At 48.3% G+C, this 21,601-nt stretch overlaps 1 protein-coding gene across 3 annotated transcripts in view; it reads left to right on the top strand.

Annotated features, from left to right (window-relative positions):
* The first annotated feature begins 373 nt into the window (after nucleotides 1–373).
* Nucleotides 374–21,601, top strand: part of NWD1 (NACHT and WD repeat domain containing 1) — an 82,448-nt gene continuing 61,220 nt past the window's right edge. Inside the window, exons 1-5 of one of the 3 annotated variants that reach the window (XM_015471888.3) lie at nucleotides 374–740; nucleotides 2,061–2,194; nucleotides 7,872–7,957; nucleotides 10,387–10,503; nucleotides 17,208–17,505. In XM_015471888.3, the coding sequence (XP_015327374.2) occupies nucleotides 7,874–7,957; nucleotides 10,387–10,503; nucleotides 17,208–17,505 (499 nt within the window). In that variant the 5' untranslated portion in view covers nucleotides 374–740; nucleotides 2,061–2,194; nucleotides 7,872–7,873. The other 2 variants (XM_059888302.1, XM_059888303.1) reach the window with 2 other exon arrangements.

The following is a 21,601-nucleotide window of genomic DNA, read 5'->3' as shown; positions in this document are numbered from 1 at the left end:
TAATTCCTGGGTCGGGAAGATCCCCTGGAGAAAGGGAATGGCAACCCATTCCAGTATTCTTGCCTGGGGAATCCCATGGACAGAGGAGCCTGGCAGGCTGCAGTCAACCGAGTCACAAAGAGTCGGACACGACTGAGCGATGAATACACACACTCCTCATTGGTGGGACGGGATTATGATGTGTGCCTCTCGAGGTTGTTGGGAGGACTGCCCTCCACAAAGGGCATCTTCTAGGGATGAACCCATTAGCCGGCACACAACAGTTAACCACCAAGTCTGGCTAAGTGCCCAGCCTAGCCAGGGCTGGAGAGCCAAACAATTTCTTTTATTATCCTAGTTGCTGGGGGAATTGGCAGAGACCTGTGAAGTGCCTAAGACAAAAGTTACTAGGGTTGCTGGGGGCATGCCTTTCAGGCAATGCAGAGCCCAGAAACTTTCTTCTCCAGCCTACTTCCCCAGAAGATTATAAATTGGCCCTTTCACCACCAGCAGGAGCTGGAGGAAGGCTGGAGCCCCCAAGGCAAACCTCTGTCCTTCCTGGGGAATCCAGGCTTGCTTAGCTGTCTCCTTATGTGACCAACAGGAGTTGAGAAAGATGGATAACTGGTGATGAGCTGACTGATTGGACGGTTATGGACTCAGCACCTGCTATGTGCCAGGCACGCTGACCTTGGCAGATGCGGACGTCACGTTCTCTTAGGAGGAACAAACAGTAAACAAAGAAGAAACCTCAGCTGGTGGTGAGTACTGTGCAGAGAATTAAAATAGGGTGATGGTGCGGGGAGCAATTTGAGACATCAAGGAGTAGTGGCATGGTCAGAGAGAGCCTCTCAGGAAATGGCGTTTAAGGTGGAATGTGCATAACTTGAAAAGGTGCAGCATGGGAGTTCAAGTATGGCATATGCGAAGACCCTAAGGCTGAGAGCAATTGGCCAGCGTTAGACCGGAGGAGAAGGGGACAACAGAGGATGAGATGGTTGGATGGCATCACCGACTCAAGGGACTTAAGTTTGAGCAAGCTCTCAGAGTTGGTGAGGGACAGGGAAGCCTTGTGTGCTGCAGTCCATGGGGTCACAGAGAATTGGACATGACTGAGTGACTAAACTGAACTGAAACTGGCTTCCCAGGTGGCTCCGTAGTAAAGAATCTCTTTGTCAATCCAGGAGATGCAGTAGATGTGGGCTCAATCCCTGGGTCAGAAACATGCCCTGGAGAAGGAAATGGCAACCCACTCCAGTATTCTTGCCTGGAGAATTCCATGGACAGAGGAGCCTGTCAGGGTTATAGTCCATGGGGTCGCAAAGAGTTGGACATGACTGAGCAACTAACACTTTAACTTTTTGCTGTAATAAACCGTCAGGGTGAGTGAAACAGCACTTGTGAATCCTGCGAGTCCTCCTAGGGAATCCTCCAAACCTAGGGTGGTCCTGGGACCCCTGAACAGCAAAGCCTTTCCGGATGGACAAAGCAGGGAAGGGAAGTTGGGGCAAAGAAGAAAAAGATGAGCAAAAATTCAGGCTGTTAGGTAAAACTATTTCTTGAGTGCCTGTATGTAAAGTGGGGCCTTCTAAAAAATATATATGAACAAATGGAAAAGCATATCATATTTTTATTCTTTCTTTTATTTTTTTGACCACACATGTGGGATGTGGGATCGTCATTCCCCAACCAGGGATCGACCCTGAGCCCCTTGCATTAGGAGCATGGAGCCTTAACCACTGGCCCACCAAGGAAGTCCCTTTTTCTTTATTTTTTTGATTGGAGTATCATTGCTTTACAATGCTGTGTTAGTTTCTGCTGTACAGTGGAGTGAATCAGTCATATGTATGTATATAAACCCTCCCTGCTGAGCCTCTCTCCCGCTTCTCCTTCCCACCCCTCTAGGTCATCGCAGAGCAACGAGCTGAGCTGAGGCGGGTACTTACATACCTCTCTCCCAAAGGCCTTGTTTGCATTTGCTTCCTCATGGAAGTTTGGGAATTTATTTTGGTTGTCAGGCACATTGTGCTTTCTTCCTTATGTGTTGTTCCTGAGATGAGAGCCTCCTCTTCTCACCCTAGCCCACCCGGGAGTGGTTCTCACTCCCATTTCCCAGAAGATGGCAGCTGATGTCCCAGGAGAGAGGCTGTTGGCTTAAGTCCTCCAGGAAGGCAATGGAGGAGTCAGCATTCCAAGCAAACCCATGGACACCAAGGTATCCATTCCTCCAATCTGTGGTTTGTCAGCACTGAGAGGTGGGTGAGGCAGGAGTAAGGTCACCAAAGCATCTTCTGTAAGGCCAAATCCTGAGAAAGTTTTTTCCTGCTCACTTTTTTTTTTTTTTAATTTTTCCCCAGGCTTTATTGAAATACAATCAACATATAACACTGTGTAAGTTTAGGGTGTATCATATCCACATGATGCACTTCAGGATGGCTACCCACGGTAGCATTAGCTAACAGGTGTCACATAATTACCATTTCATTTTTGTGGTGAGGACACTTAACTGTCTTAGGAACGTCCAGGTGTATAACACAACATTGCACAGTATTGTTAACTGTGATCGTCATGCTACACATTAGATCCTTGGACTGACTCATAACTGGAGGCTTGTAGCCCTTGGCCAACCTCTCCCCATTTCCCCACCTACAGTCCCTGGCAACCACCATTCTACTCTGTTCTGAGTTGGGCTTCTTTTGTGCGGTTGTTTGTGCTGGGTCTTTGTTGCAACATGTGGGCTTCTCTGTTGGGCAGCACAGGCTCCAGGGCACGCAGGTTCAGTTGCGACATGTGGGCTTCGTTTCCCAGCAGCATGTGGGTTTTTAGTTCCCTAACCAGAGATCAAACCTGCATCTCCTGTCTTGGAAGGTGGACTATTAACCACTGGACCACCAGGGAAGTCCCTGAGTTGGACCCTTTTTGGATTTCACATATAAGTGAGGTCTTGGAGCAGTTATCTTTCTCTGACTTGTTTCACTCAGCACAATGCCCTCAAGCTCCATCCATGCTGTTTCAAATGGTGTATTTGATTATTTCAAACAGCACATCTCGGTTGCTTTCTTTTTTTTTGACCTTGACCGGCATATGGGATGTTACTCAATCAGGGATCAAACTTGCACCCCTGGCATTATAAGCGTGGAGTCTTAACCACCAGGCCGTGAGAGAAATCCCTCAGTCAGCTCCAGGTGGGTAGATCCTTAACTGCCCCTCCGGAGACTTGCTAATTTCCCCTCTTCTCAAGGAGAGCAGGCCTCAGGTTCCACACCTCGTGCAGGCAAGCAGATTCAGCTAGAGTTGATTTAAAGTTGGTGTCCCAGTTTCTCAGCACTGCTGACATTTGGGGACAGATGGTTTTCCGTGGAGGCCCTGTCCTGTGCCTTCTGGGGTGTTGGGCAGTATCCTTGGGCCCTACCTTCTAGATGCCAAGAGCTTCTCCTCCCCCAGTCGTGACAACCAAAAATGTCTCCAGATATCCCAAGTGTCCCCTGGAGGGGGGGTGCAAAATGGCCCCCAGTTGAGAACCGCTGGCTTAAATAGTACACCTTGTGCCCATACTTCACTGGAGGGCACGGTGAGCACAGGATGATGGGGGTTCCCCCGAGTTGTCCTTCTTACCTGCCCTGCCAGGGCTTGGCACCGCGCCCAGCATCGCACAGCCTCCCACTGCACACCTGGGCCAGGGCTCAATTTTCATGGAGCCCCAGGGGACCCAGGTGTTCGGGAGGCTGGTTTGTCCCTAGACTCCAAAGCTGAGCGCCAGGAAACCGCAGTTACTGTGGCTACCAGTGAGCTCCCGGGGCGAGAAGCTATTGGTTGAGGGGGAAAAGGCTCGGGTGCCTGGCGGAGTCAACATCCAAGGGATGTCAGCTGGGAGGCCATTGTCCAACATCTCTCCCCATTAGCTTTCGCAGACCAAGTGGAGCCGTGAAGAGCCACTGGTTCATCTCCCCAGGGGCCCTGGAGGTGACAGAGGCTGCGGGTGGTCAAGAAACCTAGGAGGGTGAGACAGGTACCCCACTGCAGATGGCCCTGCCCGGCTGGCCTCCTAGGAAGGCCATCTGGCCACTGGTGTGAGGTGTCTGAGGCCCCGGCCCTTTCCTGGGGAAAGACTGTCCAGGTAGGTGGGCAGCATGAACTGCAGCCCCCTCAGCCCAGGCACCCGCCGGCGGCTTCTCCACGGTCAGGCAGGCCCCCTCCCAGCGCCTGCATCCAGAAGCGTGGCCATCTTCATCAGCTCTACGGTCTCAGGTAAGGGACAGGGCTGGTGGGGTGCCAGGGCCAGTGGGCATGGCTCACAGCATCCTCTAGGAGACCTGGATGTGAACACAGCCCGGCCAGTGACCCACACACATACGGACTGGTGAGGGAGAGCCTCCCTGACCCTTTGCTTCCTCCCCTATAAGCCAGCCTTAGAGCCTGACTTGAGAGAGTTGTCAGTGGCAAATGATACTACAACTAATATTAATGATGAATGTTCTAAGCTAGGCTTAAAAAGTGCCCAAGTCTTCCCACAGCTACAAAGCTCTGTATGGTTTATTCCCCAGCTTTATCTGGTGTAACTCTCACCTCACACCCACACCCACCCACACTGGGCTTCAATAGGTCCAGGAACCTACAAAGCCCCAAGCCCCATAAACTGTAGTTATTCAACTGATCTGTTTATCTAATGCATGACTCCTCCAACCAGGCTATAAGTTCCATGAAGGCAAAGAGTCCACAGTGTGTGCCGGCAAGGGTTAAATAACCTGTTCTTCGAAAATTAAAACAAAACCCCTGATTCATACTGTCTGCCAATTTCTGTGGTGTAAATTCTCCCACCATGGTCAATTTCAAGCTGTCCTGGGTGACCTCATAAACATGCAGCCAGATATGTTGGGTAGCTCACCATCCTCAAATATTTCCCTAATGCAAAATCAATAGCTGTAAACAAACTCAAGAGCAGAATCCATGGTCAAGCGTAGTAAAATAGTTCAGAAGTGATGAGGTTTGAGTATTTGCAATCTCCGCTTTCACTACCATGCGTTTCATCCTAAGTTCAGATAGTTTAACATTTCACGTTATTGTTATTTAGTTAAGTCACGTCTGACTCTTTTGCGATCCCATGGACTGGAGCCGGTCAGGCTCCCCCGTCCGAGGGATTCTCCAGGCAAGAGTACTGGAGTGGGTTGCCATTTCCTTCCCCAGGGTATCTTCCTGACTGAGGGATTGAACCCGAGTCTCCTGCATTAGCACATGGGTTCTTTACCACTGAGCCACCTGAGAAGCTAATTTTTCACAGTGGCTGTTTTAACAAAATCCCTGATGATTTAGCAATCGGCTCTCCCAGGACAGCAGGGGCCGGCTCCAGCATACTGCATTGCCTACATATGCATTGTTTGCCATTGTATCCTTGATGCTTTTTTTTTTTTTTGGCATTTTTGTCTTGCGGGATCTTGGGGCTTCCCAGGTGTTGCTGGGTGGTAAAGAATCTGCCTGCCACTGCAGGAGACATAAGAGATTCAGATTCTATCCCTGGGTCAGGAAGATCCCTTCGAGGAGGAAATGGCAACCCACTTCAGTGTTCTTCCCTGGAGAATCCCATAGACAGAGGAGCCTGGCTAGCTACAGTCCATGGGGTGCAAAGAATTGGACTTGACTCAAGTGACTTAGCACGCATGCAAACAGGATCTTAGCTCCCTGACCAAGGATTGAACCTGTGTCTTAACCACTGGACCGCCAGAGATCCTTTGTAGTGTTTGGACATAAAGTAACTTCACAGAGGACATTTTATGGACAAATATAAATAACCTGTGGAATTCATAGGACAGGCACAGGAAGGGAGTAGGAGGCAGGTCCAAGATTGGCATTCAGGTCAGTGCCTGTGCTAGGACCCCGGCAGCTTCTTCGTACTAGCCGCTTTGGGAGTCTTTTCATGGACACTAAAGTGACCCTCCCCTGGCTACGTGGAGAAAACAAATAATTCTTGAATGCTTACATTACAATAGGTGCAGCCTCAATGGTTCCATCAACATTTATTCGGTACCTGTGTTGAGTGCTGAGAAATTAGCAATGACTTAGAGCAGAGGTTTTTGACTTTGGGGAGCTTGTAGCCCTGCAGAGTAGAGGCATCACCCACTTTTTACAGAGGAGGAAACCAAGGATAGCATGATGCTTGGCACAAGGCCATACAATGAAGGCAAGTGGTAGAAAATAATCTTAGAATCCAGATTTACCCTAGGCAGGGCTGCCAGATTTATCAAAAATAAGAAACCAAACCACCACCATAACCAGCAAAACCAGGACACCCAGCTCAGTTTGCGTTTGAAGTAAACAACCAATGATCTTTTAGTATAAGATAGTGTGCAGAGCTGGAGAAGGAAATGGCAACCCACTCCAGTACTCTTGCCTGGAAAATCCCATGGACAAAGGAGCCTGGTAGGCTATAGTCTATGGGGTCGCAAAGAGTCGAACACGACTGAGTGACTTCACTCACTCACTCAGCGTGCAGAGCAGCTTCTCTGGTGGCTCAGCAGTAAAAAATCTGCATGCAGTGAAGACTGCCTGCAATGTAGGAGATGTGGATTCGATCCCTGGGGCAGGAAAATCCCTCGGAGAAGGAAATAGTGACCCAGTCCAGTATTCTTGCCTGGGAAATCCCACGGGCAGAAGAGCCTGGCAGTCCATGGGGTCACAAAGAGTCAGACACGACTGAGTGAGTAATCCACCACCGCCAGTGTGCAGAGAGGGACATACTTATGCTAACAAGTGATTTGTGTTACACATGGAACAGGGCTTGTCAGAAATGCACATTCTGGAGTTCAGGGAGTGGGCTGCACTTATGCTACCAGGCTTCTCATTACTTATCTGAAATGCAAATCAATGGGGTGTCCTGTATTTTATCTGGCAACCCTAACCAAAGGTGAACAACCATACTGGTTAGCTGGGTCTGAGGGGTTTCCTGGGATGTGGGATTTTTAGCACTAACACTAGGAAAGTCTCAGGCATAGTTGGTCTTTCTGGCATGCCTCCTATTTTTTGTAGCTTTTGATTCTTCATGAACGGTCCTAACCTTTGTAAGAGTTGTTGTTGTTCAATCACCAAGTTGTGTCCGACTCTTTGCAACCCCATGGACTGCAGCATGCCAGGCCTCCCTGTCCCTCACCATCTCTTGGAGTTTGCCCAAGTTCATGTCCATTGGGTCAGTGATGGATCCATCCAACCATCTCATCCTCTGTTGCCCTTTTGTCCTTCTTGATCTTTCCCAGAATCAGGGTCTGTTCCAATGAGTCAGCTCTTCACCTCAGGAGGCCAAAGTTTTGGAGCTTCAGCTTCAGCATCAGTCCTTCCGATGAGTATTCAGTGTTGATTCCCTTTAGGATTGGCTGGTTTGATTTCCTTGCAGTCCAAGGGACTCTCAAAAGCCTTCTCCATCACAATTCAAAAGCATCAGTTCTTCGGTGCTCAGCCTTCTTTATGGTCCAACTCTCACATCTGTACATGATTACTGGAAAGAATATAGCCTTGACTATACAGACCTTTGTTGGCAAACTGGTGTCTTTGCTTTTTAATACACCGTCTAGGTTTGTTGGTGCCAGTGGTAAAAAACCCACCTGCCGATGCAGGATATGTAAGAGACGCAGGTTCCCTCCCTGGGTGGGAAGGTCCCCTGAAAAAGGGCATGGCAACCCACTCCAGTATTCTTGCCTGGAGAATCACCATGGACAGAGCAGCCTGGAAGGCTAGGCTACGGTCCGTAGGGTCACAGAGTCAGACACGACTAGAGTGACTGAGCACACACACTAGGTTTGTCACAGCTTTCCTTTGTAAGAGCACCTGAGGCTAAAAGCAGAGCTGTGAGGCAGGGACGAGTTCTGAGTTTGTCCGGTTCCTAGCCTCCATGCCGTTCCTTGCAGATATGGACGCAGAGAGGGAAGCCCTCCAGAGCACCGCCTACCCCGAAGTGCAGACCTTCTGCCAGAAGCACGGCCTGATGTTCGAGGTAATTGCCCCCCGACCCCTCACTGTCTCAGCAACCCGGGCAGGCATACGGGCTCCTTGCTCAGAGGGGCTCCACACCAGAACTACAGATGAAAGTCCTCTGAAGAAGGCAGGCGGAGAGGTCGTGGCCATGGGCACTGCAGTCAACCCTGGTGGTGTGCCAAAGTACTGGGAGTGGATGCCTTGCAACTCTGCTCCTTGGGCATGCCACTTTTTTTTTTTTAAATAAGATTTACTTTCTTCTTCTTTTTGGCTGTGCTGGGTCTTCATTGCTGTACGTGGGCTTTCTCTAGTTGCAGAGAGCAGGGGCTACTCTTTGTTGCTCCCAACGCAGGGGTCCCAGGTTTGATCCCTGGTCAGGGAGTTAGACCCCACATGCTGCAACTAAGAGCTCACATGCCACTCGTAGACCTAGCACAGCCAAATAAGTAAATCAATAAGAAAAAATACTTTACAAAATGACGGTGGGGGCTGTGGGTGTGATGGATGACGCAGGCTTCTCTTGCTGTGGAGCAGGGGCTCTAGAACATGTGGGCTTCAGCAGCTGTGGTTCCCAGGCCCTAGAACATTGGCTCAGTAGTTCTGGTGCAAGGGGTGAGTTGCTCTGTGGCACGCGGGATCTTCCTGGATCAGGGGTCAAACCTGTGTCTCCTGCATTGGCAGGCTGATTCTTTACCCCTGAGCTACCAGGGAAGCCTTGCATGTCACTTTCATCGTTGCTTTGTCCTGTCCTCCAGCCCTCCCAACACTGGAACAGCTTTAGCGGGTATCTATGAGGGCTGTGGGATATTTGGGTGGGTATGCATGTGAGACGTGCACCAGCTGGGCAGTCCCCATGGGCCCTAGATAGAGGGCACCGATCCCAGGGTGGGGATGTAGATGGCTGCATGTTTCTAAGCGGAAACTGATAAACCATCTTTGGAGTCTCAGCCTCAGTTGATGCTGTCTCTTTGCCATTTACAACAGTCATCCAGAGAGCCTAGCCACTGGACCACCAGGAAAGTCCCTCTACATTACTAAGAAAGAGTCCCTCACTGATCATGAGACATGATTCAGTGGCAGAGATGCTATAAAGGAAGACATAGGTGCTGAGCACTGATGAAACGCCTCGTGTGTGTCCCCTTTAATGTGCGACTAAGGCAACAAACACCCTCAAGACGCAGGCTGGGAGACAGTGGCCTAGAGAGATGGAGTTTCTTGTGCGGACCCAGTGGCTGAGCCTTTTTCCTTTTCCCTTTCCTCCTCCAGCCACATCTGGTACTGTAGTCCTTTTACCCCATGCCGTAGTTTATTAGGAATTTTATGTCCTTCTCTCTGGACAAAAGAATTGAGGGAGACATGGCCTGTTCTGAGTCCCACCCACTCTCTCCTCATCCCAGCTTTCTGCCTGGTCAGCTTTACTGCTTGAATTAAACCATTCTACTCAGCCCCACCTCTGGCCAGTGGGCCAAAATAGACCGAAAGCGTGCAGTTGCCCAGGACACTTGGCCACGTCTGATTCTGGCCAAGTGAAAACCCTCCTTTGCAAAGAAAGCTCTGCAAACAAGGGTGGACATGTCCTTGTTTAAAAGGAACAGTTTGAAAATGCCCAAGTTCTTTAAAAATGTTTTAAAATATTTTTAAGTAAACGTTTGAGTTTGGAATTCAGATTTGCAGGAAAATTGCCTGTAGGATAGAGTCTCCATATGCCCCCACCCACCCACTTTTTCCCCTGTTGTGAACATCTTCTATTATCGGAGCATGTTTGTTATGACTAAGAAATGGACATTGGTACATTGCCTTTAAGCAATCTCCAGACTTTCAGACTATCACCATCTGTGTCTCCTTTCTGGCTGGAGAACTCGGTTACATTTAGAAGGCCAAAGAACTCTTACATTGAGTTGTGCCAGCTCCCCAGTCTTCTGTGGCTGGGACAGCTCCTTGGTCTTCTCCTTCGTACTCATAAGCAGTACAGTTGTGGGGAATATTGCCTGGGAGTCCTGTGGCATACCTCCAATTTGGGTCTGTCTGATATTTTTCTCATGATTACACTGGGATTATGGGTATCATTCGAGTTCTTTTAATCCAGACATCCCTCTTTGAGGAAAGGTTGTCAAATTACTGAAAGAGGGCCTTCTCTGGTGGTCCAGTGGCTAAGACTCCGAGCTCCCAAGGCAGGGGGCCAGGGTTGGATATCTGGTCCAGGAACTAAGATCTGGCATGCTGCATGCTGCTGCTAAGTCGCTTCAGTTGTGTCCAACTCTGTGTGACCCCATAGACGTCAGCCCACCAGGCTCTGCCGTCCCTGGGATTCTCCAGGCAAGAACACTGGAGTGGGTTGCCATTTAAATAAAAAATGACTGAAAGAAACTTTATGCCTTTATCAAAAGGAATTGAAAAACATCACCCATCCTGCCACTTTCCTGACAAACCCATGCTTGTCATTTCCAGGTGGTTGACCTGAGGTGGGGTATTCGGAACACTGAGGCCACTAACCACATGACCACAGAACTCTGCTTGGAGGAGCTTGACCGGTGTCGGAAAACATCCATAGGGCCAGCTTTTGTTGTGAGTCTCTTGGGAGGGACAGATGAACTCTTACTTCTCATTCTAGCCCCAGGATATGGCCCTGTTTCTAGACCAAACCCGTCAATGGAGGGAAGTGGGTGGCATGTCTGCTATCATGCTCAATCTTCATAGCCTGCCCATGGCAGACATTGCTAATTGATCACAGCACCCATTTTTCTGGAGAGCTAGCCAGAATCCAGACAGTAGCAGTCAAGTGGAAGCAGCAGGTGAGTGGCAGAACAGAGTGCTGAAGTCCAAAGGCATCTTAAAATTTGCTCTGAGCTTTCCCACATCATGAGCTTTGTTTGGGGGACTTTTAGATCCTAGAAAACCATAGAGAAGGTGAAAATCTACAGGGTATGCAAATTTTTTTCTCTCATGTGCCCTGTGTTATTGGGAGCAATCTCTGTGTCCCTTTTTTGAGCATGCCTCAGGAGCTAACTTCTTCTGATCCTAGGCAAGACTAACCAGGGTCTTCTCTCCTCCCCAACTAAACTCTCTCTGATACCAGAACAATCTCCAGCTCACAATTAAAGGTTTATGTTATAATCAGCATATGATATTCCAAAACTTTGATTTATTACATCACCAAGTTTCAAATATACCAAGAACTAGAGAATTTTGGCTCGTAAATCCTAGAGCAGGGATCAGCAAACCACAGCCCATGGGGCAAATCCGGCCTTCTACTTGTTTTTGTAAACAAACCTTTATTGGCACAAGCCTTTATTTGGCCCTTGATGGAAAGTTTGCTTAAACCTGTCCTAGAAAGTAAAGAGAGAAAAAGTCAAGAAAGTATCTTTGCCCAATACGTCTTAATCAAAAACAAGCTTTGAGCAGCTCCCCAAAAAAACTTCTGGAGATAAGCATATAGCAAGTAAAAGGTAAAAGAAGGTTTATAAAAGCTGTTTTCTAGAGAAACAAAGACAAATAAATGAAGCCCATTTGGACTTAAAATTGCCCTGCCCAGTCAGTGTGCATGCATGCATGCTAAGTCGCTTCAGTGGTGTTCGACTCTTTGCAACCCTATGGATTGTAGCCCACCAGGCTCCTCTGTCCATGGGACTCTCCAGGCAAGAATACTGGAGTGGATTGCTGTGCCTGCCCTCTCCAGGGGATCTTCCCGACCTAGGGATCGAATCCATGTCTTTTATGTCTCCTGCCTTGGCCGGCAGGTTCTTTACCACTAATGCCACCTGGGAAGCCCACTGCCCAGTGTAGTAGCCACGAACCACATGTGGTGATTTAAATTGATTAATATCAGGCAGAATTAAAACTTCAGTTCCTCGGTTGCACCAGCCGCATTCCAGCGGCTCAGTGGCCGCGTGTGTCAAGTGGCCACCGTGTTGAACAGCATGGGTATGAACACTTCCAGGGTTGCTGAAAGTTCTAGTGCTGCTTTAGAGATTAGTTCAGTTCAGTTCAGTCGCTCAGTCCCGTCCGACTCTTTGCGACCCCATGAATTGCAGCACGCCAGGCCTCCCTGTTCATTACCAACTCCCGGAGTTCACTCAAACTCACGTCCATCAAGTCGGTGATGCCATCCAGCCACCTCATCCTCTGTCGTCCCCTTCTCCTCCTGCCCCCAATCCCTCCCAGCATCAGAGTCTTTTCCAGTGAGTCAACTCTTCGCATGAGGTGGCCAAAGTATTGGAGTTTCAGCTTCAACATCAGTCCTTCCAAAGAACACCCAGGACTGATCTCCTTTAGAGATTACGTCTCCTTAAAAAAAAAAAAAAACTAAGATCTGGGTGGCAGATGTGAAAAGCTTTACTATGTATTAAGTTTTATCTGTACACTTACCACTGTGTTTTCATGCTTTCCTCTTATACTTTTCTTTGTAGGTTGACATCAATTTTTCTTTCTTCCCTGCTTTGTTGAGCTGTAACTGACATCCAGCACTGTATGGGTTTAAAGTATACAACATAATGACTTGATTTACATGTATCGTGAAATGATTATTAAATAATATTAGTTGACACCCAGCTGCTTATATAGATATGAAAAAGGGAAATGGTTTTCCTAGTGATGAGAATGTCTAGGGTTTACTTTCTTAGCAATTTTCAAATATGCCCTAGAGCGGTGTTAACTGCAGTCACCATGCTGTACACTACGTCCCCAGGACTTACTTATAACTGGAGGTTTGAATCACTTGATTTCATGTCTTTATTTTTTATTGAATTCTTTATTATTTTTATTTTATAGCTGATGTTCAACTTGTGTTGGTTTCAAGTGTACAGCTAAGTGATTCCATTACATACATCCATAACGGCTCAGCAGGTAAAGAATTCATCTGCAATGCAGGAGACACAGGAGGCATAGGTTTGATCCCTGGGTGGGGAAGATTCCCTGGAGCCTTGAAGAAGTGGCAACTCATTCCACTATTCTTGCCTGAAATATCCCACGGACAGAGGAGCTTGGCAGGTGTACTTCAAAGAGTCGAAAAGAGTCAGACACGACTGAAGCAACTGAGTACAAATGCATATATATGTTTAAACTTTTTCAGATTCTTGTCCCTTAAAAATTTGTTGCCAAGTATTGAGTATGGCTCCCTATTTTAATCATTATTGTTTTAAGTACAGTCTAATATTTTAAAGGCTCTACCCTCTGAGTTGCTTCCCTTGTGACTCAGTGGTAAAGAATCTGCCTGCCAATGCAAGAGATGTGAGTTTAATCCATAAGTTTGGAAGATCCCCTGGAGAAGGAAATGGCAACCCACTCCAGTATGCTTGCCTGGGAAATCCCACGGACAGAGAAGCCTGGAGGGCTACAGTCCATGGGGTCACAAGGAATCGGACACAACTGAGTGATTAAGCAACAACAGCAAAATCCTCTGATTTATGTATCTCCTTTGCGATTCCCCCCCCCTCCCAGTTTTCTGCTTTTGCTGATGATTGAGACTGATGATTGATCATTTTGTTGCGTTTCAAAGAAAAAAAGAAAAGGCAAAAGTTTCGTAAAGAAAAAAAGGGAGATGGGGAGAAAAGGAACTCCAGGAGGACTTCCATTTTGCAACCGAAATTGCAGGCAGCCAAAAGCGCAATGCAGCTTCCAGGTGGCATGGGGGATGGTGGATGGGAGGGAGGGTGATCTCGGAGCTTCCCCCAGGCCTGAAAGGCCCAGGGACCTCACAAATCCTTCCAGAAGGGTTCCTTGGGCGGCAAGCTGACCTTTAGCCACTTCCTGTGTTCCTCCTGAAACAGGTGTCTCCCCTCTAACTCTTGAGAGTCACGGCTTCATTCTCCTTCAGTGGCTCTGGTTTAGGGGGCTTTCCACCAAACTCAGAGATGCAGTGGAGGCCCTTGGAGAGGCATCTCTCTGGTAAATAAGTCATTAGGCAGTGCGGCAGGGGACGGCTCCCCATGGCTCTTCCTTCTAGAAGCTCTGGGTCTCTCGGGCCACCTGCAGCTCCAGCATCTCCAGAGAGTTGCTCCTGGTGGTGGCAACTTGAGCTTCTTTCAAGCTCCTCCCATTCCTGTTGCTCTGGTCCCACAGACAGGAGCATCTTATGTCTTCTGTCTCCTTCCTGAGAGCTCTGGTTTGTGGTTGGCTGGCTGCATCTTTTCCAACTCCTCTTGCTTGTCCAAGGCTCTGCCTTCAAGAAAGGCAGTTGGAGAGTGGAATCCTCTTCAACACCTCGTTGTTACCAAACCAAACTTGGATCCACAAGCCCATGCAGAATAAAACCAATCTACCAACATTGAGTTGTCATGAAGGAAGGCACAGCATTGACTGCAGGTGCCAAGCAAGGAGTCCAGGGCAGCTAGTGCTCAAAACCCCTGAACTCCCAGATGACTTTTAGGAAAGCATTTTTAAAGGCCAGGTGAGGGAGTAGAGTTGCAGGGTATGGGATCAACTCACACAATTCTCTGATTGGTTGACGATGAGGTAACAGGGTGGTATCACAGGGGTTAACGTTACCAGTCCTTAGGTGCCATAGGTCTGGGGGCTATGTGTTCATGATCATCACAAAGTGAACTTCTTCCATTTGGTGAGGGTTTTCACACTGGGCTTTCCTGGTGGCTTATACAGTTAAGAATCCACCTGGAATGCAGGAGACTTGGGTTTAGTCCCTGAGTTGGGAAGATCCCCTGGAGAAAGGAATGGCAACCCACTCCAGTATTCTTGCCTGGAGAATCCCATGAACAGAGGAGCCTGGTGGGCTATAGTCCATAGGGTTGCAAAGAGCTGGACACAGCTGAGCGACTCACACTTTCTTTTTTTGCAAGACAACTCAGGAAATGTGCATCAGATAGTTTTCTATGTATTTCAGGGCAGAGCTAAAGGTGAGGATATGGGGCAGGGGTCTGTCCCCTAGGGTCCTGCTCCATTACACCATCATCACAGATTCAAGTCATTCAGGTTTCCCAGGTACCCACCCCCTGGAATATTCTGGTATGTCCCAATGAAGAAGGGAGGGTTGATTGCTTCCATTTTACATAGTGAAGAAATTCAAGACTTTGGGTCCACTGTCCTAGGCCTTCTCCAGCCTAATTCTCTTGAATTCCAGTTTGCACTTTCTTCATGCATGCTGAAGGTGGAAAGAGGGCCTCCTATATTCTTGCAATAAGACCCACATCTTAGGGTCTCTGCAAGCCCTGCAAAATCATCCCAGGGGATGGCCTTATCCCCCTTTACTGCCCCTTCCCTGTTGGTTCTGTAGACCCTGTCTTTTCCGCACAGTATATCCCAGGGCCTTTGCATGTACCGTTCCCCCTGCAAGCCCTCTGCCAGGGGCATTCCTTCTCCTGTCTTATTCTTTAGCTTGATCCTCACTCCCTCAGGGGAATTTCTCTGACTCCACGGCCCTCGTGTGACCTAATTTGCCTTTTCCTCTTAGGACGATGAGCAGCTGAAATACTGACACTGGTGCAGTTCTCAGACTGAAGCCTGTTTCTCCTGTTAAGACTCCAAGGTCCAGGAAGGCAGGGCCCAGCACTGTCTCGGTCACTGCTGTCTGCTGAGCAGCTGTCATGGGTTTGGCTCAATATATATATTCGGGGAAGATATTCTGCATGGGGATCTCACCATCTCCCTTTCCAGATCAACTCTTTTTTAAAAAATTTTAATTAGTTTAGTTTTGGTTGCTCTGGGTCTTTGTTGCTGCACGTGGGCTTTCTCTAGTTGCAGCGAGCAGGGGCTACTCTCTGAGAAGCTACTCACCGGCTTCTCATTGCAGTGGCTTCTCTTATCACAGAGCAGGGTCTCCAGGGCACGAGGGTTTCAGCAGTTACAACACGTGGGCTCGGTAGTTGCAGTGCGCAGGCTTAGTTGCCCGGAGGCATGTGGAATCTTCTCAAACCAGGGATCGAACCCATGTCTCCTGCATTGCCAGGCGGATTTTTTACCACTGAGCCACCAGGGAAGCCTGGAAGGACTTATCACTTGCAACAAGTCAGGAAAACACCAGAGACTTTTCCCAAAGCAGTGTCTCCCTGAACAGCAAAACTGAGAAAATTTTAAGCCAAGGGGGCATGCATATTCATGAAGTGATTTGAGCAGAGGTGAATTCAGCCTAGAATTGGGACAAAGGTTCACAGCGTCCAAGCTTTGGTTGATTGAAGTCAGGAGGATCTACACCATCATCCTATATTCCACCTGGGCAGGAGTCTTAGTTCCTGCAGAACTCAAAGACATATTATATCTATATCCTTTGAAGATTAACGAGGAGTCTGTTTTATCACTGTGTTGCAAGAAGGGGAACACTTTCCAGGACCCAAGAGCAGGCTCCTGTCCAACACTCAGAAATGAATTGTCCGAGGAGACATACATGTTGACAAAGCGAGAGACTTTATTGGGAAAGTATGCCTGGGCAGAGAGCAGTAGTATAAGGGAACCCAGGAGAACTGCTCTGCCACGTGGCTCCCAGCCCCCAGTATTACGGTAATTGGCTTGGTTGCTGGGTTGTCTCTGGCCAGTTACTCTGACTCCGGGTCCTTCCTGATGGTGCATGCACCACATCAGCCAAGATGGATCCCAGCGAGAAGGATCCTGGAAGGCTGGTAGGATATCTGAACTAGAGTCTCTTTCTGTATTGTTTCGTTGCTAAGTCACGTCTGACGTTTTTGCGACACCATGGACTGTAGCCCTCCAGGCTCCTGTGTCCATGGGATTCTCCAGGCAAGAATACTGGAGTGGGTGGCCTTCCCCTTCTCCAGGGGATCTTCCGCAACCAGGGATGGAACTGCATCTGTTGTATTGCAGGCAGGTTCTTTACCGCTGAACCACCTTTTGACATTTCCCTCCTCAGGGGATTCTGCATCCCTTACCAGGACCCCCTGTTTAAGATAACTCATGCAGGTGGTCACTACTGGGCCTGGCTAGGGTGGGTGGCTTTAGTCAGTGGTTCCCCCTAACAACTGGACTATTCGACTGTTTCTTGACTGCTTTTCCTTTATTCCTGCATTGTCTCACTTCCCTTAAGATAATTAATTACTTAGATGTGTTCAAGGGCAAGCATTGAGGCCAGGCTTCAATCACAAAATGGCTCAGGCCAAAATGGTTTCTCTTATGTCAAGAAAGCCATTACTGGTTCCCTTACTCTGGGGACCCCTAACTGATCTGCTTATATTAATCTAATTATCTCTGTGGAACAACCACCAGGCTCATTTTAAGGGCTCGGCATGCCTCACCCAGGGTCACTGAGCTAAGTGCCTGAGCCGAGACTTGAGCCCAATACCACCCCTCTCCAACTCTCTCTCCTCCAGGCCCTCGTGGGTGACCAGTACGGCCCCTGCCCCGTCCCCACGCAGATCGAGGAAAAGGAGTGGGAGGCGCTGAAGGCTCAGCTGACCGCCAGGCCCCGCGACCTGGAGCTGGTGGCACGATGCTTCTGGAGAGACGAGAACGCGGTGCCCCCCGCCTACCTGCTGCAGGCCCTGGGCACTGGGGAGGCCTCTGGGCCTGAAGAGGCCACCCTGCTCTCTGCACTGCGCTCCGGAGCCCAGGAGGCCCGCAGGCTGGGGCTCATCAGCCAGGAGCGGTGGTACTGCTACCACCGGTCAGGTGAGGCTGCCAAGACTCCCCTAGGGGTCCCTGGGAAATGCCCAGGGGTTCAAAATACACATCACGCTTTATCCAAACACCACCGCCTGCATTTCTATAAATGCTAAACCAACCTAGCTCCCGGAGGCCCAGTTCTGAGAAAGATTATTTTTCTGATCCAAGAGAGTGTAGTCACATCCTGGTTAATTTCAGCGTCTTAGGGTTCTTCTCTTCGGGCTCCTTCCCTTCTCTCAGGCAGGGTCCTGGCTTTGGGGGACTTGTCCTAGGATGACCACCATCCCCATACACCTGGGACCGAGACCCTCCCAGGATTCAGGGTTCTTAGGGCCAAACCCAGGACAGTTCTGGGAAAACTGGAAGAGTGGGTCACCCCGGGCTAGCTGAGAGCCGGCTTCTACTGAGGAAATTGTCCTTCATCAATGTACCTGCCTCTGAAAACTGAAGCGAAGGAAGAAGGAGTCTCTGTTGCCCAAGGAGGGGAGTAGAGTTTCCCCTCTGTGCTGAGTTCATCACCTGGCTCCCTGCTGCTCCCTTATGTCTCACCTCGAGCCTCGTCCTCTGCCCCTTCCATCCTCCACACCGGGCTAGCAGAAAGGTGTTTCTAAAAAGGCAGTGAGATCAAGCCATTGCCCCATTGCTTGCTGACTCAGGAAAGAAATAGGTTCTTTCAGTAAGAAAAAGGTTCTTATTATTTATGGATTAGTAAGTAACACACAGAGTCGGACACGACTGAAGTGACAGCAGCAGCAGCAGCAACGTCAGTTTACGCTTTATTAGTATGACAGTTTACATCACCCACCTTATTTTTTATATAATTTTATTTATTATTTTGGCCGTGTGGAGCCTTCTTCCTCGCTGCGCGGGCTTTCTCCAGTTGCAGGGAGTGGGGGCCGCTCCTCAGTCGCGGTGCACCAGCTTCTCATTATGGTGGCTTCTCTTGTTGCAAAGCAGAGGCTCTAGGGCACGAGAGCCTCAGTAATTGCAGTGTACACTCAGTAGGTGCGTTTTCCAGGCTCTAGAGCACAGATTCAATAGGTGTGGGGCACCAGCTTAGTTGCTCTGGCATCTGGGATCTGCCCGGATCAGGGATCTAACCCGTATCGCCTACAGTGGCAGACAGATTCTTTACCACCAAGTCACCAGGGAAGCCCTCACATTATTAAATATATGAATTTATATTATCCAAACTATTAACTATATGAATTCATGTTATCCATACTATTAAATATATGAATTTATGTTATAAAATATTAAATATATGGATTTATATTACCCACACTATAAAATATATAAATTCATTTGATCAACATATTACATATATTGATTTATTAAAAGGTATTGAATGTAGTAATTTATACTAATAGTATTTTATTAAAATATATTGACTGCTATTTACTGTATATATAGTAATTCTAGTAAGGAGATAATCCATTTTTAAAAATTTTATTTGAGGATAATTTTAGATTAACAAAAAAGTTACAATGTTATAAAGATACAAAGATAGTGTAGATTTCTCTTACTCATATAAGAGTAAGTATGATCGAGGTACATTTACTGGAACTCAGAAATGAACATCAATATTTACCATCTGTACATGACTAGTAACTAGACTCCAGACTTCATTTGGATTTCTACAGTTCTCCCATCAATGTCTTTCTGTCCCAGGATTCCACACTTGCATTTCATCCTTTGTCTCCTGAGGCTACTCTGGTCTGCAACAGGTTTTCATGACTGTTTTGAGGAGTACTGGCCAGGTCTTTTATAGAATGTCCCTCAGTCTGGGCTTGGTTGGTGCTTTCTCATGATTTGACTGGGATTATAGGTGAGGGGGCAGAGAAGGCAATGGCACCCCACTCCAGTACTCTTGCCTGGAAAATCCCGTGGACAGAGGAGCCTGGAAGGCTGCAGTCCATGGGGTTGCTAAGAGTCGGACACGACCGAGCGACTTCACTTTCACTTTTCACTTTCATGCATTGGAGAAGGAAATGGCAACCCACTCCAGTGTTCTTGCCTGGAGAATCCCAGGGACGGGGGAGCCTGGTGGGCTGCCATCTATGGGGTCTCACAGAGTCGGACACGACTGAAGCGACTTAGCAGCAGCAGCAGCAGCATAGGTGAGGGGGAGGAAGACCACAGAGCTGAAATTCCCTCCCCATCCCATCATATCAGGAGCACCTGAGGCCCACCTGGCATCACAGGTGGGGCTGACCTTGACTGGTTAAGACTAGTCATGACGGACCGGTTTTGGACACACCGTTTGTGTGTCTAACAATGTTGAGTCCACTGTTTGTTGAGCACTTACCCTGTCACTATAGCTTGCTGGAGTCCAGCTCCAGCAGCCAGGGATTCAACCTGAAGGGGTGAGCGGTGTTGGCGAGAAACTGAGGCAGCCTCTCATTTTTCTTGGACTGCCTGTTTATTTCAAGCTTATGATTCTTTTTTATACTCTTACAAAAGCATTAGGTCAGAGGTTTGATGTTTTTAGTTCCCATTGACCCAGATTTATTTTTCTCCAAAAATCATTGTTGCCCCTCAAAAGGGGTTCCTTCCTCAGCGATTCTCTTATCTACTTTTTCTCATGTGTCCTTGTGAATACCCTGTAGCTCATGCTAATGTCTGGGCTGCATACCACATTCCTCAGTTTAATTCTTATCTTTCTAAGTCCTGTTTACCCCTAGTATCCTAAGCTCACTATTTCTTAGAAAGGGCTTCCAGCTAATAATATCTCTAAAGTCCCTAATCTCTATAAACTATAGTAGAATATGCTAACATTACAGCATCCCTTAAATCTTTAGCTTCTAACTATTTTAATTATTCCTAAGCCCTAAATTCCTGGTGGCTCCGACGGTAAAGCATCTGCCTACAATGCGGGAGACCCGGGTTCAATCCCTGGGTCGGGAAGATCCTCTGGAGAAGGAAATGGCACCCCACTCCAGTACTCTTGCCTGGAAAATCCCATGGATGGAGGAGCCTGGTAGGCTACAGTCTATAGGGTTGCTAAGAGTCGGACACGACTGAGCAACTTCACTCACTCAAGCCCTAAATTCACCAAACTCCTTTGCCATAACACTTTCCTCACAAATAGGCTTCAGATAGCAATCCCTCCCATGGTCTCAAGCTGTGGCCTGTGTGCTCACGCTGGAACACTTTTTTGTAAAAGTCCTTGAACAAATGTCAGTGATTAACTTTATGAATTATTCTTTGAGCACAGCTGCAGAAGGCTTTATGCCTTCTTATGCTCCTCTCAAAAACAATAAGCACCCTAATATTCTCTTCAGTCAACTCAGCCGAGGAAAGGAAAAAACAAGTCAGAATCACAAAGCCTAACTCCTTCATTCCGGGTCCGTGCCTACGGAACAAAGGGAGGGGGTTTAGGGCCATGCCTCCATTTTGTCAGTAATGCCTAACGTGGCTCCCGACAACAGCTTGCTCTACGACACAGAGCCAAGTGTGCGACACAGAGCCAAGTGTGCCAATTGTTCTCGGAGAAAAATCTGACCCTGAGGTCATACTCAGCATCTGGGGTCTGTACTTTAGGATGGGCCCAGATTAGCATCTCAGCCCTGCCCCTTTCCAGCGCATGACCTCTGGCAGGCTTGCAGCCTCTCTTTCTTCATCTGTAAAATGGAACTGCTGCTGCTGCTGCTGCTAAGTCGCTTCAGTCGTGTCTGACTCTGTGCGACCCCATAGAGGGAAGCCCACCAGGCTTCCCCGTCCCTGGGATTCTCCAGGCAAGAACACTGGAGTGGGTTGCCATTTCCTTCTCCAATCCATGAAAGTAAAAAGTGAAAGTGAAGTTGCTCAGTTGTGTCCGGCTCCTAGCGACCCCATGGACTGCAGCCCACCAGGCTCCTCCATCCATGGGATTCTCCAGGCAAGAGTAGTGGAGTGGGGTGCCACTGGCTTCTCCCAAAATGGAACTAGTCAGAAGTAGTACCTAGGGGAGTCGTTATGGAGATCTGAAAGGTCCTGTCTCGGCCGTGATCTTATTCAACAATAAGATCACTCAGCAATCATGTCAAACCTCACCCACTAGTAAGCCCCTTTTGAAAGAACAAATAGAAATTCCTAGACATCAGCAGGGATAAGGCAGTGG

The sequence above is a fragment of the Bos taurus genome, chromosome 7 (assembly GCF_002263795.3).
Source record: "Bos taurus isolate L1 Dominette 01449 registration number 42190680 breed Hereford chromosome 7, ARS-UCD2.0, whole genome shotgun sequence".
Lineage (NCBI taxonomy): Eukaryota > Metazoa > Chordata > Mammalia > Artiodactyla > Bovidae > Bos > Bos taurus.
This window is presented reverse-complemented; position numbering and strand designations above follow the sequence as displayed.